The following is a 13,229-nucleotide window of genomic DNA, read 5'->3' on the forward strand; positions in this document are numbered from 1 at the left end:
TACCCATTATAGAGTCGATGCTTGTATTTCCTTTTCTCCATACATCTGGACCCAGCTCTCCTCTTTCGTCTCTTCGCTGTGGAGGAAATTCTTAAGAGAAACTGATAAATAATTCATGGACCAAGTTTGTCTGTCTGTTATATTTAACAAACTAATAAACATACCCAGCATCCAATCTGTGTCCTTCTCCAGATGTCAGTGGGGATAGCTGTTGTTCCGACCACTATGCTAGCTGTCTTTAGTGCGATTAGCTTCTCCCTGGTGTCAACAAGGCAGCAACTCAACAGCCACAAACACAAACAAAATATTTCTCTACAACAAAGTTGAAAGAGGGCACAGCTTTCTAAGTTACTAATAGAAGTTATTAACAGAAAAATACAAAAATAAGAAAGCAGAAAATAGTGCGAAACAACTGCAACAGGCTGCATGCACGTTGTTCATATTTGCACTATTCACTGGCCCAGGGTTAGAGCTAGAAAGTATTATTCTGTGACATGTGTTGACGTGGTTGTAGCCCAGATGTTTTTGTGTTTCTGGGCCATATGCTCGACATGACCTCACAGCACAGACGGACCTCTCACTGCAGCAGCTGGAGCAGAGAGGCTTACTACAGCTCTACATCAAACACACCGACGGCAGCATTAAAGATAAAAACACTCGCTAATCCTCTGCTAAGAGGCTATCATATGTGAAGAGAATCCTCCGCTTGGTGAAACTGTTCCATTTCTTTATGTAAAAGCTTAGAAAAAAGACAATGTGGAAACTGCTTGGCAACAACACCCCACCCCCCTCTCGTTTCCAAAAGGCTCAGGCGTAATTTCAAATTGGCTCACCTTAGAGATCAAGGTCATTCTTTTATAATTAGCTCTGAGAAGTGAAGATGACCCATTTTCAAGACACTTTTTAATTAGCTTTACTGTACTCAATTGTAGCCGTGTTGAATGTGTCTTATTCTCCCAAATATTGTTCGTAAATGCATCGCTGCTTAAAGGGAGGGAATGCTCATGACACGCATTTTTAAATAATTATCATCCGATAAAACAGACCAGTCTCTGCCAGTCTTTTATTTATTTTTTTAATCCGATGACGTTATCAGTGATTTTAAACTGATTAATTACCGAAAAAACATCAACCCTGTGGGCGGCGCCATTTTACCGGAAGTGACATAAACTATGCGTTTGGTGTCGAGGACAAATTGATGTTCATGTTATTTACTCTAGTTACTCTCTCAATTCTATAGAAATATGCCTCATTGTATCGCGAAACATTGCCACAATTCGGATAGGAACAATCCACGGAATGCTCGGTTCCATCTATTGCCAACGGGTAAGTGTAGGAAGTACGTTCGGAGGCAGTGGCTAGCGAAATGTGCTCAGCCCGAACCGAAAGATCCACAGGCTCATGTATGCAGCGAACATTTCAAGTTTCCGGACGACTACTCTGAGAGTATGATAAAACATAAAATGGGATTTATTAAACAACCATTACTTAATGGAGATGCAGTGCCATCGGTCTTTCTGGTGTCATCACCGACCAGGACACCAGTTCGGCCAGTTGAGAAATCGCCCTCTGCAAGTGTGAAGCGACGGAGGAGCAGAAGTAGTGCTAGGAGTAAGAATAAGGTATGTTATAGCGCATTTCCATTGCAGCGGCTAGCCCCGTTTTAACGTCCTTTAGCGTCCAGGCCAGGACCGTTTTTGGTGGCCTTTCCATATAGCGTAGTACCGGCTAGCGGATACTTTTCCCCAGTTTTTCCGGCCCCATAAAATCGTGGTTCTAGGGCCAGGGACAACGAGGCTGAGTATGCTAAACTAGCACTCCTCGGCATTCTGGACAACGGGTCTCACCCCCTGCATGCACGCTGGTTTCCTACCAGAGCACTTTCAGCCACAGACTGAGATCACCGATAACCACCACACAGCGCCACAGGAGGTCTTTCCTCCCAGTGGCCTTCAAACTCTTTAACTCTTCACCCCTAAGTAAAGGGCACTGAGAACTTCCACACCAACACTATGTGCAATATATCAATATAATTAACATCATTGCAATTACACTCACAGCTATATATAACTATGTGGAATATTATATTATATTATTATTATTATTATTATTAATAATGCTATGATAATGTGCAATTACGTAACTGCCACTACGTTTTAATTTTTGCACTACTAACTACTGAATACTGCTAATAATGATTGCATTTATTGTGTGACCATCTATGTTTCTATGTTTCATGTTGTCGGTGGATGTTTGATTGCTCTTTTTCTGCTGTGTTTATTGTGTTTGTTGTATTTTGTTACTGTTACTATTACTCTGGCACGACAATTTCCTTCGGGATGAATAAAATCTTATCTTATCTTATCTTATCTTAGAGACGGAATCGCTAGCAAGGGTGGTACTACATGCATACATATCATTGTATCTACTAAGTAGGCCTACATTGGGGTTGTATTGTTTGCCTTTTTAGGAAACTTTATTTTATATTATTTGGGCAGTACATGATATACACAATTGTATTGTTTGCCTGTAGTTGGCCTTTTAATTAATAAAATATTTGAATTTGAAGTTTTGTAGATAGGGATCTTTTGGAATGATCTAGTCTTTGTAATTGTCCGGCGACGTTTCTCAGACTGTCCAGACTGCTTTAATTCTCTAGCTTAAATCAGTAAATGTTCTAAAATGTTTGCTGGGGCCCTGACAATACATTAGCAGACAGGAATGTCAGTATTGCCATCATTTAGACGAGTCCGAACTCAAATACTCCGCCATGTTTTCGTGTGTTTACAAAGTGAACGCATGGATGACGTCACGACCATCACGTGACTATTGAAAATGGCCAAAATGGCAGCTGCCTGACGGAATATAGAGGTTTGGATAAAAAAGAGCTATAAAATCATTATTTACCGGGGAATATCGCTGATTTCTTCAGGGTATGGTTTAAACATAATGTTTCACTAAATACTGAAGTTTTGATTAATTATCTAATGAGTGGACCATTCCTTTAAGAAGCATCCTTGAAAGAGCTGAAACCACACATTTCAGCTCTTTGAACATCCAACTTTTTTTTAAATTTGCAACTGTATTTGAAATGTTTTGTTTGACTTATTTGCTCATTTTCAGGTTCATATTATGTGCCTCTATTGTGACACGTTTCCATGCTTTAATGTTCAAAAGGTCTTTCTTTTTTTTCACCCTCTGTCTGAAAGCAGAGCCCAGTCTGCTCTGATTGGTTAGCTGGCCGGCTCTGTTGTGATTGGTTAACCACTTAAAGACCCCCTAGTCTAACATGTACAATGTATTGGAGCGCTGCCAATAAAATAGCCTACTGAATTGAGACTAAATGAAAAATAATATTCAGGCAGTACATCTACCTATATATCAATCTTTATTTTAAAACGTATTGTAACATCGTAACCCTGCTAGTAATCCCCAATGTTTTTAGAAATCTGACAGTATTCTGATTTTTTTTTTTTATGTAACTCTAAGTTAAGTTATCATCTTTGTATCCTGATGACGTCATCATGGCACATGTAATGTATGACTCCCCAAGCCTGCATGTAACTTTATATGTTTGTAGACTTTTCTACATGTAATTCCACCACAGCGACCACACACACACACACACACACACACACACACACACACACACACACACACACACACACATACACATCCTCGCCGAAATAAGAGTTGACACGTGGTGAAAAAAAACTGAGCCCACAGTGGCGATCAATACGGCAGTCCTTCATGTGCATGTGTGTATTGATCGCGGTGGTCTCTCCCACGCTTCGCTGCTCCTCTCCCTTAAAGGGCTGAGGGGTCGCTGAAATTATCCTTTCACTTTGACACACTGACTTTCAACTATAGACACATGCATGCTCGAAAGCACTTCAATTAAAAACACAAGTGCAGCACAAAACAAAGTTAATGTAAAAAGTGCGATTAAAAAAATGACGACCTTTTTGTACATTAAAGCATGGAAACATCCAACAGTAGAGGCACACATAAAACCTGAAAATGAGCATAATATGTCCTCTTTAAGTTGCCAGCTGCAGTGTTAAAGTGCAACAAGGGACATGCAGCATCTTCAGCCCTAACAGATGTCTACATACGGTGTAAAATACACTTTACTTTCCACAATCTGTCTTTCTTGTCTCAAGGTCTAAAAGTCCTTCTTTAATGCCTCCATCTTCCACAAATTCTCCTCATCACTCAACTGGCTTTAAGCAGTGAAATCAATAAGACGTCCTGAGCTTCAGAGCGGCTTTTAGAAGACATTTAACAAAGAGTAGTCTTATCATGTCAGATATATTCTGTAAAATGTCATCTGTTACAATTACTAGTTACATGTAAAAAGAAAAAGAAAAGAATAAATGAAAAGTGAAATCCATAAAGCAGAGTCAGGCAGTAGGCGTATACACTCACACTTAAAGTGTTAGCCGACAGTACAGCTTACAAAGAACTATTTAAAACTGATCCTACTTCTGTTTGTATCATGATTACATAGCGCTGTCACATGTTATCCGTTACTCCCAAAGCCTGACTATATATAAAGTTGGCATGAGTCAAGAAAGTTAAGTTTAAAGAAAGTAAATCCAGTAAACCAGCAGCATGGAGGCTTCTTTTCCAGCAGTGGCCACACAGCAACACCATAAATAAAAACATGTCTCTCCTCTCGCTGAAGCACGGTCAAGATGATCCAGACTGGCACTCTGACAGCTGATGTTACAGTCCCATTAGCTGAAGGCAGGGACAGAAGTGCCGCCAGAGATAATAGGTTTGTGTGTGTGTGTGTGTGTGTGTGTGTGTGTGTGTGTGTGTGTGTGTGTGTGTGTGTGTGTGTGTGTGTGTGTGTGTGTGTGTGTGTGTGTGTGTGTGTGTGTGTGTGTGTGTGTGTGTGTGTGTGTGTGTGTGTGTGTGTGTGTGTGTGTGTGTGTGTGTGTGTGTGTGTGTGTGTGTGTGTGTGTGTGTGTGTGTGTGTGTGTGTGTGTGATCCTTCCTTGTCACATCCAGCCTCCCGTCTTGTAAACACTGATGGAAACTCACGGCCTTTTTCTTAAAGAAGGAGACAGGGTTCTTTCTGATAAATGATTCCTCTGATGAATCATGTTGGACTTTGTGTGTGGTTAGACGAAACACCGACAGCACAAAAATAACTGAGAATTAGGTAGGGGATAATATGCAGAGAGGTGGTTATTGATGAAACAAGAACACCAACAACGTGAGCCCGATTCTGACCCAATGTTCATATTGCGATTTGAGAAAAAGTCAATTAATTGTACATCCCTAATACCAGTTGTATAATAGTCAGCTTAATCAATGTATTAGAAGAGAGAGGGATGAAACCCTCTTCAATGGTCACACACAGCACACACAGTGACATTTGGCCTCTGCTTTTAACCCATCCTAGTACCAGGAGTCTTACTAGGAGCAGTGGGCAGCTATTGCACAGCGCCCAGGGAGCAATGGGAGTGAGGAGTGTCAATGAATATTCAATTATGATTGGTCAATTGGGACGTTCCAGACAAGGATGCTCTCATCAAGGGACTATGTGCATTCCTATCAAACCGCAGAAAGAAGTCCGGTCCATTTAACATCAGCTGTGGACAACAAACATTTGTTTTCCTGCATCGGAAAACGCCGCAAAGAAATCAACAGGAGAAGACAGACAGGAAGTAAGCTTTGTTGGTAAACAGGGGATCGGACTTCTTTCTTTTAGCGGAAGCAATACGGATCATTTTTAAATCGATATTTGTGAGTCAAGTCGTTGGCAGCGAGTGCCATTTTCATTTAATATGGGGGATTTTTGAAGTCTTTTCTGCTGAATCTTAAGGCCGGGATATTCTGTTACAGATTGTGCGATGTATCCTTGGACCATGTAAGAAGGATAACTGTTTCAGACTTGAAGCACCCTGTGTCCTCAACTATCACCATCTGCTGTAATGATAAAAGATTCAATGTTCTCTATCGTCATCATTTCCAAATTCCTCCCAGCACATGAAGGCCCCGTGGATCACATCCTGCGTGTGTCTCCGCTCTGATATCTTATATTAAAAAGATTATGAACATGTCTTGTGACATGGCGGAGGGTGCAGCTCAATAGCTACTGCTGCCGGGACCAGAGCTGCAGGCATTAGAGCGTGGAAACTTTCAATATCAATTACTGCAGGACTCAAAGTCGGGCTTGACACAGCAGTTAGTCTTTCCTCCTTGAACAGCAAGAGAGAGGTATTCAAGCTCAGCCCCGAGGGAACTCAAGGATTAGCTGCAGAGTCGATAGGACTCTGCTTTCTGCCTCCAATCCTCCTCTCCACCACCTCTGTCATGTGTAGGCTGGAGGAGTAACAGATGACATGCGACGGTATTAATCAGCATACAAGAACATGTAACTGTATTCTCCTACAGATACATTAGAAAAGGTGTAATCAGATTTCAGTTCTTTTGAAAATATGGATTTCTAGCAGGATTACAATACATTTTAAAATAAAGAAATATGTTGCAAAGCACATACACACATCACAAACCTTCAGGAGTCTCACAGAGAACCGAGTCCTGGTGAAACCATAGCTAATCTTCCAGTTCATCATCATGGCGTCTAGTTCAGAATGATTCACTGCGGGGGAAATCTCTCAGCACCTCTTTTCACCCTCTGTCTGAAACCAGAGCTCACTCTGCTCTGATTGGTTAGCTGGCCGGCTCTGTTGTGATTGGCCAACCACTCAGAGATGTCCCGCCTATAGAAAAATATACTGATGATTGTAATGGATTACATGTTTAAAGGAACCCTCCCAACCCTGATCCTTTGCTGGCATCCTGCAGAGCTGACAAATGGAAAAGCCTCATGCTGATCTATGGAGAGAAACAATTAGTTCATGTTGACACTAAAAGGTTAAAACTGCAAATTGAAATAATAAGGTTTCATCTCAGTATGAAAGTAATTGAATGTCAGGCAGTGCAGATTGCTAAACGGTGGAACAAAGACTGTTCATTTAAATAATCATACATTAGGCTACAGCATATAAACAACACACTGCAATAATCACCGTGTATATTGGAAAGTGTTATTGAGCCATATAACCACTTATCTCCTGATTGTTGTTCCAGTGAGGCGTTGCAGAGAGAAGTTCAGGGCCAAAGCGAAACCTACCTGGGTAAATGTTAGCTTGTCGTGGCCTTTAACATCCTGAATAAACCTGCTTTATTATCGCCTGCAGCTTTCTCCGAGCAGCCGCACATTCCTGCAGCAAAGAAACTACAGCAGATTTTAGCCGTTGAAAGACTAATATCAAGAACACCATATAGCTGTTTATACAATGCACCGAGTTCCTGGCACTATTAGTCTGCAGGGGTATCTTAGTTTTGACTCGTGATGCATTACATTTCTAACCTTTTGTGAAGACCAATGTGCAGCGAGGCGGCCATTATTAATAAAAGACCCCCGACAGGGTGAGCAGGATCCTGACGCTTATCACACAGCTACATATTAAATAAACCAATGACTTGGCTCACAATATTGCTTTAAAATAATATTATTTAATTAAAAATGATCGTGTTGCTTCCACAAACAAAAATGGTTGCTGGAACTGCAGCGACAGCAACGTAACTTAAAATGACGTTAGCACTGATCAAGGTTTCCTGTAACTGTCTGTCACATTTTATTTGCCATTAACCAGTCTTTAAACACTGCAGTGCCCATTCTGTGTCCCTGTTAGGGGTTACTTCCTGGTTAGACAGATGGGAAGTAGAACAAGAGCACCAGCAGAAGAGGACAGGCAGGATCACCTGTCAGAAAAGAGAATGTAACCACAAACTGAACTAAGGAAATAAATGAAGAGCAAGAGAAAGAAATAGGTTAAAAGACTTCAGAGGAAGAAGAAGACAGACAGGAAGTAAAAACTAACGGGAACAGCAGAAGAAGGAGAAATCTGTCGATTCTCTGATGTGCATGTCTTCTCTGATAGGTTGAATAATATGTTGTTTTCCAGGAGATAAAAACACTTTTTTTTCTCCTAAATATCACGAAACCAGCTTGTATCAGTTTTTTTCTTCTGGGATTTCAGTCGTGTCCTCTTGGTCAGTGTTGGCTGAGCTCCTTACGGGATTATGGATCGGAGATCAATTCACGCTCTGGCCTTTGACCACTAAAACTCCCCAGGCTTCCCCCTAAGGACTCTGCTCTATGATTATAATGAGGGACTGGCTTTCGAAACCAGTTACCGTGTATACAACTGAACAAGCAGAGTTTCCGTGAATGGCCGAATGTTGTAAATGTGGGACAGCATTTTCTCCTTTCCTTTCGTAAAGACTGCTCCAGTGCATCCGAAGCTAACGGAGAAAATAAAGGAAGCTCCTTCTAGAGAGTTCAAACGGCACCCAATAGGCACTTGTCATTTTACTCCATCGGGAACCTTCCTGAGCAAAAATAACAATTCGATTGCATCCCATGTCTTTGTACGCTGCTGTGAGTCTCATACATCTCGTCCTTTTTCTTGCAGATGCCTCCAAGACGGACGTCCCAGAGGACTTTGACATCGACATGGAGAACCCGGAGACCGAGAAGGCGGCCGTCGCCATCCAGTCCCAGTTCAGGAAGTTCCAGAAGAAGAAGCGCGTCGACAAGTCCTAGTGAGCGCCTCTCTGCCGCCGCGTGGAGGTCGAGGACGGTGTGATATTTGCATGTTAACAAATTCATACCTGTCGGAACTCCAGGGGTTGAGATTGGGATGGGAGGGGGAGAATGCAATAGCCTGTTTATCATATGACATGTCTGTGAATTTATCATTATCCTATTATTATTAATTTATTATTCAACTGCTGTATCAATAACTAGAAAATAGAGAGAATATTTCTGTCCTGTTCCATGTATCATGAAGTCTAGCTGGTGTTTGTGTTAGAATATGTTTTTGTACTTACCCCCGCCTCATTGGTTAACATACCTTTGCTTACCCAGAAACACCTGTGTGTGTGAGAAGATGGAGCAAAAGCTGGTGTTAAGATGACGATTGTTTTTGTGGAGCTTCCCACCCTGAGCAGAATATTTCACCCAGAGGCATTTTTCGTACCCGCATGGTTCTATCAAGGTGTGTGTCAATGTACATTCAATAAATAAAGACTCTGTGTGGATCCTGCGTCTTTGGTCTTTGTACAAATGTGGCAAAGCTTCAGCATCCCTTAATATATTGCATTAACACACAGTTTGCAGGGACAGCAGTGGGATTCATATTGTGATGACAATCTATAAATAGACCTTTCCAGAACGAGCTCTGCTGAATCTATTCCCTCCTCAGCATGATGACCTTCTCCATGTGGAGCCGCACTGATTGACTGCTTCCCACAGAGCTGCTCAGCTGTAGGCTCTCTAAAAACAACCAGCCAATAACACGCCACTACATCAATGTCTTCACTGTCAGGACTATACGGTGACAGGGATGGGAGGGTTAGTTACATGTGAGAAAATGTAACCTAATCTGAGTATGACAATATAAAAGTAATATCATCTGATTACATTCTGTTACTTTTGGATAACCTCAATATCAAATGCAATGCAAATAAAAAAGGGTTTACTGAAGGGTATTATGGAAGTCGACGGAACAATGTGAAACCAACATATTTAGGATCCAAAATGATTTCATTTCATTCAGCATATTCAGGCTATACACCAACACTGAAACACATGAGCACACACTACAGTTTAAAGAAGCAGAAATAAAATCTGAGAATTTTGTTTTGTTTAATACACACAGTTAAGCTCACACACACTATTTTATGAACATATCGGTTCACCTGCTGAATTAAAAACAGAACAAATGAACCAAAGAAAGTGAAAACCATGAATCAGATTCAGGCAGTAGGCGAATAGATTCACATTTAAAATATTAGCCTACAGTACAGCTTACAAAGAAGAGATCACATCTGATCCTTTTACAACAAACACTATCTGCACTTTTTAGTTTTTAATAACATTGTAATCCTGCTAGAAATCTACAATCTTTAGAAAATGTACTAGTTACATTATTTTGTAGGTCACTGTTATCTCCCCAGGCCTGATATTTCCCTATGGAGCGATTTCAAAAGGCTATTTCTGTCTTCCTTGTGTCCAAAAAAGTGGTATTTGATTCCTCTGCCTGTGACTATTCCTCGGCTGTCTTTAAATATCTGGACGGATCGGATTGTTGGCCGAGAAGAAGCTTTTTGAAGAGTTTCACAGAGCGGCAGACAGCTTCCATCATTACACAGTATCCTGCCCGGGCACATTATGTGGTCTCCCTCATTAGGCTGCATGACGGAAAAATGAAAATGCACACACACACACAGACAGACACACTGTCAAAGATACTGTGTCGAATCTACTGCAGCCTGGAGTTGAAGCCCTATTTCAAAGGAATAGCAAAGCATAATATATACTTTTCTTGTTTTGTAGCAAGAAATTGATATATATTTGATGTATGTTTTTTTTTGAGGACTTCTAGCAGCATAGCTTGTTTGTCTTGTTGGTCCACAACTTTGTTTCGGATAGAGAAAAACTTTTAGATGGATAGCAATGAGATTTTGTTCAGACAATCGTGGTCCCCATCTGTCTGATCCCCTGACTTTCCACCCAGCATTACCAGCTGGTCAAACTCTATTAAAATCTGCGAGATGGATTTGCAGAAAATATACCGACATTGTTAAATCCAAGATGATGAATCCTGATGTTCCTCCATGAGGGACACGTTTGTTATTTATTATAAGTGAAACTTGATTTTTATAGCACTTTAAAGGTAAACAACATTGCTTCACAAACCAACAAATTAATTATCAAATAAAATGATGTGTTACTTGATATTTATAAAAACACAGGACTAAAATAAACATAAAAAATAAATAAAATAAGAATAAAATTAGAACAAAAAGGATAAATAAAAAAAGAACAGAAGTCAATAAACACAGGACTGAATAAAATAAAAAACAAATCAAATTAAAAAAAGGAATAAATAAGAACAAAATTATGAATTAAAAACAAAGATAAATCAATAAACCAGGACTGAATGAAATAAGAATAAAAGAAACATAAATAAATTAACCTTAAAAAAAAGTATAAAATTCAGTAAAAATAAAAGTTCTGAATGAACTAATCAAATATTGGTAATCTTAATTTTAAAAAGTAAAATACTTAATAAAATGTTCATTTCAAAGCCTACTGTAAAAGGTGTAAAGTGGATAAAGCTGGTGACGCTATGCAAAGTACTAGCAATCGCACAAAATAAGGCCATAGAGGCGCCCTAAAGCAAACGAAGCATCGTGTGAATACAGGATCACTCCCTCAGGAACTCTGCAGCCAAACAACACAAAGTCACGTTAACATTTTTCTCAAGAAAGAGTGGTTTTACAGACGGGAACTTAAGCTGTCGAGGGTTAAGAAGAGGTTTTCTTAAGTTTAGGATCACTGCACAGAGCGGGTCACTGAACGGTCTTATATGAAGGTCAGCGCCGACCTTTGCACCGCGGGGAGTTGATCCTCACAGCAGACGAGCTCTGTAAGCCTGGGAGGATTAAACCACCATGACTAGTTCACTCCTTGATGTCCACAGCCAGACGGTTTCCGTTACATCCTTATTGTTTACATCTCTATTACACTCAAACTCTATTAATAATATCAATCATTCAATCAAAATACTTCATTAGTCCCCGGGGGAGTTAGGGTTATTGACAGTTCATCACAGAACAGAGCACCTCTGAAGATCCAGACTCATGGTGAAGACATGATGAAGACATGATGAAGACATGATGAAGACATGATGAAGACTCAGGCTCATGATGAAGACATGATGAAGACATGATGAAGACATGATGAAGACTCAGGCTCATGATGAAGACATGATGAAGACATGATGAAGACTCAGGCTCATGATGAAGACATGATGAAGACATGATGAAGACTCAGGCTCATGATGAAGACATGATGAAGACATGATGAAGACATGATGAAGACTCAGGCTCATGATGAAGACATGATGAAGACATGATGAAGACATGATGAAGACTCAGGCTCATGATGAAGACATGATGAAGACTCAGGCTCATGATGAAGACATGATGAAGACATGATGAAGACATGCTGAAGACATGATGAAGACACGATGAAGACATGATGAAGACTCAGGCTCTTGATGAAGACATGATGAAGACATGATGAAGACATGATGAAGACTCAGGCTCATGATGAAGACATGATGAAGACTCAGGCTCATGATCAAGACATGATGAAGACTCAGGCTCTTGATGAAGACATGATGAAGACTCAGGCTCTTGATGAAGACATGATGAAGACTCAGGCTCTTGATGAAGACATGATGAAGACTCAGGCTCTTGATGAAGACATGATGAAGACTCAGGCTCTTGATGAAGACATGATGAAGACTCAGGCTCTTGATGAAGACATGATGAAGACTCAGGCTCTTGATGAAGACATGATGAAGACTCAGGCTCATGAGGAAGACATGATGAAGACTCAGGCTCTTGATGAAGACTCAGGCTCTTGATGAAGACATGATGAAGACTCAGGCTCTTGATGAAGACATGATGAAGACTCAGGCTTACGGTGAAGACATGATGAAGACTCAGGCTCTTGATGAAGACATGATGAAGACTCAGGCTCTTGATGAAGACTCAGGCTCTTGATGAAGACATGATGAAGACTCAGGCTCTTGATGAAGACATGATGAAGACTCAGGCTCTTGATGAAGACATGATGAAGACTCAGGCTCTTGATGAAGACATGATGAAGATATGATGAAGACATGATGAAGACATGATGAAGACATGATGAAGACTCAGGCTCACGATGAAGATACGATGAAGACATGATGAAGACATGATGAAGACTCAGGCTCATGATGAAGACATGATGAAGACATGATGAAGACTCAGGCTCTTGATGAAGACATGATGAAGACTCAGGCTCATGATGAAGACATGATAAAGACATGATGAAGACATGATGAAGACATGCTGAAGACATGATGAAGACACGATGAAGACATGATGAAGACTCAGGCTCTTGATGAAGACATGATGAAGACATGATGAAGACATGATGAAGACTCAGGCTCATGATGAAGACATGATGAAGACTCAGGCTCATGATGAAGACATGATGAAGACTCAGGCTCTTGATGAAGACATGATGAAGACTCAGGCTCTTGATGAAGACATGATGAAGACTCAGGCTCTTGATGAAGACATGA

The 13,229-nt window shown here is 40.6% G+C and overlaps 1 protein-coding gene across 1 annotated transcript in view; it reads left to right on the top strand.

The window, feature by feature from the left end:
- pcp4b (Purkinje cell protein 4b) overlaps positions 1–9,131 on the top strand; it is a 74,484-nt gene extending 65,353 nt beyond the window's left edge. Inside the window, exon 3 of the mRNA XM_034096667.2 lies at positions 8,499–9,131. Within this exon, the coding sequence (XP_033952558.1) occupies positions 8,499–8,629 (131 nt within the window). The 3' untranslated portion in view covers positions 8,630–9,131. The remainder of the gene's footprint in view (positions 1–8,498) is intronic.
- Positions 9,132–13,229: the final 4,098 nt, after the last annotated feature.

This window comes from Pseudochaenichthys georgianus, chromosome 13 (genome assembly GCF_902827115.2).
Source record: "Pseudochaenichthys georgianus chromosome 13, fPseGeo1.2, whole genome shotgun sequence".
Taxonomy (NCBI): domain Eukaryota; kingdom Metazoa; phylum Chordata; class Actinopteri; order Perciformes; family Channichthyidae; genus Pseudochaenichthys; species Pseudochaenichthys georgianus.